General features: G+C 49.9%; 1 protein-coding gene across 1 annotated transcript in view; it reads right to left on the reverse strand.

The window, feature by feature from the left end:
* MGAT5B (alpha-1,6-mannosylglycoprotein 6-beta-N-acetylglucosaminyltransferase B) overlaps positions 1-2,338 on the reverse strand; it is a 42,629-nt gene that overhangs the window by 7,188 nt on the left and 33,103 nt on the right. Inside the window, exon 12 of the mRNA XM_057378964.1 lies at positions 2,206-2,322. Coding sequence (XP_057234947.1) covers positions 2,206-2,322 — 117 coding nt within the window. The remainder of the gene's footprint in view (positions 1-2,205; positions 2,323-2,338) is intronic.

Consider the following 2,338-nt stretch of genomic DNA (forward strand, 5'->3'; position numbering starts at 1 on the left):
TTGAAATGAAATGTTTTGACAGATAAAAAAAAATAAATTGATGGTGGTTATTCTGAAACACAGACAAATTTATTAGATATCCCAATAACAGAATACCCCATTTTGCCTTCAGAGAAAAAAAAATAAAAAAAAAAAAAAGGAGTCAGTAAAATAATTTCTCCAAACTCCAGTAACTGGCTGGGAACAGGAACACTAAATTGCCCAGCTACCATCTTTCTGCTAATGTCCTTGTTTTCAATTCCTGCTGTAACAAACAGTATTTTAAAGACAAGATACCCAGGGACTCCTGGAGCCAAAGCCCATAATAAGGCTTTTAAACCTGTAAGGTAGGTCAATTTTTAGGCTTAATTGCCTTGACGGCATCTCTAATAAAGCAGACCTTTCTATTTAAAAGATAAAAAGGTCGGGGGGAAAAAAAGAGGCTGCTCTAAGTTATTCACACTCACTCCCTGCTCTGCTCTGGGAGGATTTACTCAATGTCTTTAAAACCCCAGAGAGGTGAGTCGGGGATTAACTCCTTGGTGGGAAGGAATCCCTCCTCTCCAGAGCGACCACGTGTCGCAGTGCAAACAGGAGCTCGGTGACTGGAGCTGTTCATCYGAGGCAAATTCAGGATTTCCAGCGGTTGAGAGGAATTCCAGAGGGTGGGATGTTTTGTGGGAGGGGTTCGCAGGTTTGGGATCGCTGATCTGAGAGTGGGAATGGGGAGGAGAGCTGAGACAGGAGCTTGGGTTTGGGCAAAGCAGGGATGGGCACAGCAGCGGCTGTTGAGGATCTCAAAGGTCTTTTCCAGCCTGGTTTATTCTGTGGCACTTCCCAGTGCTGGACACACCAGCTCCTCCTGCCCAGTGCCCATCCCACCACCAAACCCTTCCCTAAAACCCTTTCCAGTTCTTTAGTTTTTCACCAGAGCACTGAGCACCTGAGTGACGTGGTGCACACACAGCTGACCCTGCAGCAGCACAGCACAGCTGCCCAGGAACCAGCACAGCCCTTTCCCCCTCCTCAATCCTCACCACCCTTTAATTATTTTAACAGCACAGCAGCACCAGGTTTCACTATTTTCTTTCTTCCCTTCTGGAAAAACTGAAAATTTCCTTCTCTCTCCCAAAACAACTCCCGGCCTCCCACCCACAGCAATTCCTTCACTCGGGGGCTGTCTCCAGCCCAGATGGTGGAGGGTCAAGCTCTGACAGCTGGCCTGGCAGCACAGCAGCAGGGGTGTCATCATTTTTAATTTCATTCTAATCAAGATACGGCAATGAATGTGCAAAACAACAACTGTTTTCCTAAGTCGGGTTTGATCGGTGTTCACAAATTCACAGAGAAAATGAGCACGAGGTGAAGAGCAACCATCACCCTCAGGAGGTGACACAGGGTGATGGCACGGCCACATCACCTGAATCAGGTCCCCAGGTTGTCACAGGCACCCACCTCTGCAGCTTCTAATGCAGGGAAAAGCAAGGATAACCCTTCAGTGACCAGCACCTCAGCTGTTCCCCCAGATCCCACCCAGGCAGAGCTGGGGTCCCACAGCACATCCCCATCCTGGAGAAGGGATGGTTCATCTCCAGTGAAGCAAATTGCCAGCAAAATGGCTCTCAGCACTTTCCTCCCCTCCAGGAAAATTGACTTTAATAATTTGGGTGACTTGAAAGGCTCCAGCCACAGGGCAGGAGGTAAATATTCATGAGGGAGCGGCACAGCAGGAGCGCTGCCCCCTCTGGGGGTCCCTCCCTTCCTCACATCCCTCACACAGGCAATTCCTGAAGCTATTCCTATCGATTTGCTCAGCCCGAAGGTAACGATCAGTGAAATGGGGGAAAGGCAGGCTGCGGCTCCCTGGGTTTATCTTTGCATCAAACCAGCTCCCAGAGCAGCTCTACACCTCCAGCAACCTCATCCTGCTGCTCCCAAACCTTATCTGCCTTGTCTCAGCTTCCCCTTGCTCCAGCTCTACCCTCAGGATTCCCAGGGGATCCCTCAAAGCTCTGCCCTGGGGAAACACCTGCAGTGCTCGGTGCCAACACAAGGTGTGAGCCCCTGAGGCTGCAGGAAAGGAAAAAAAAAATCCAAAGTAGAAAAGAGGAAGAAAAAGAAATTAATGTCTGAGAAGGAGCCAGGCTCCAACACCTGCTGCTGCTGCTGCTGCCTGTCCAAACCCTGTAGCAGAAAGGTCACCCCAAAAGTGCTCTGAGCCTGTACCTGTGTCCTCATGATGGTTTTGATGGCAGCTTCGAACTCCTCGGAGTTGTTGTAGTCCACGGTCCACACGTGGGGCTTGCCGATGAAATCCTCAGCGTACGGGTGCTGGGAGGACACCTGAGAGAGACACAGC

Source organism: Malurus melanocephalus, unplaced genomic scaffold (genome assembly GCF_030028575.1).
Source record: "Malurus melanocephalus ecotype Western Australia unplaced genomic scaffold, MMel_1.1 scaffold_381, whole genome shotgun sequence".
In the NCBI taxonomy this organism is placed as follows: domain Eukaryota; kingdom Metazoa; phylum Chordata; class Aves; order Passeriformes; family Maluridae; genus Malurus; species Malurus melanocephalus.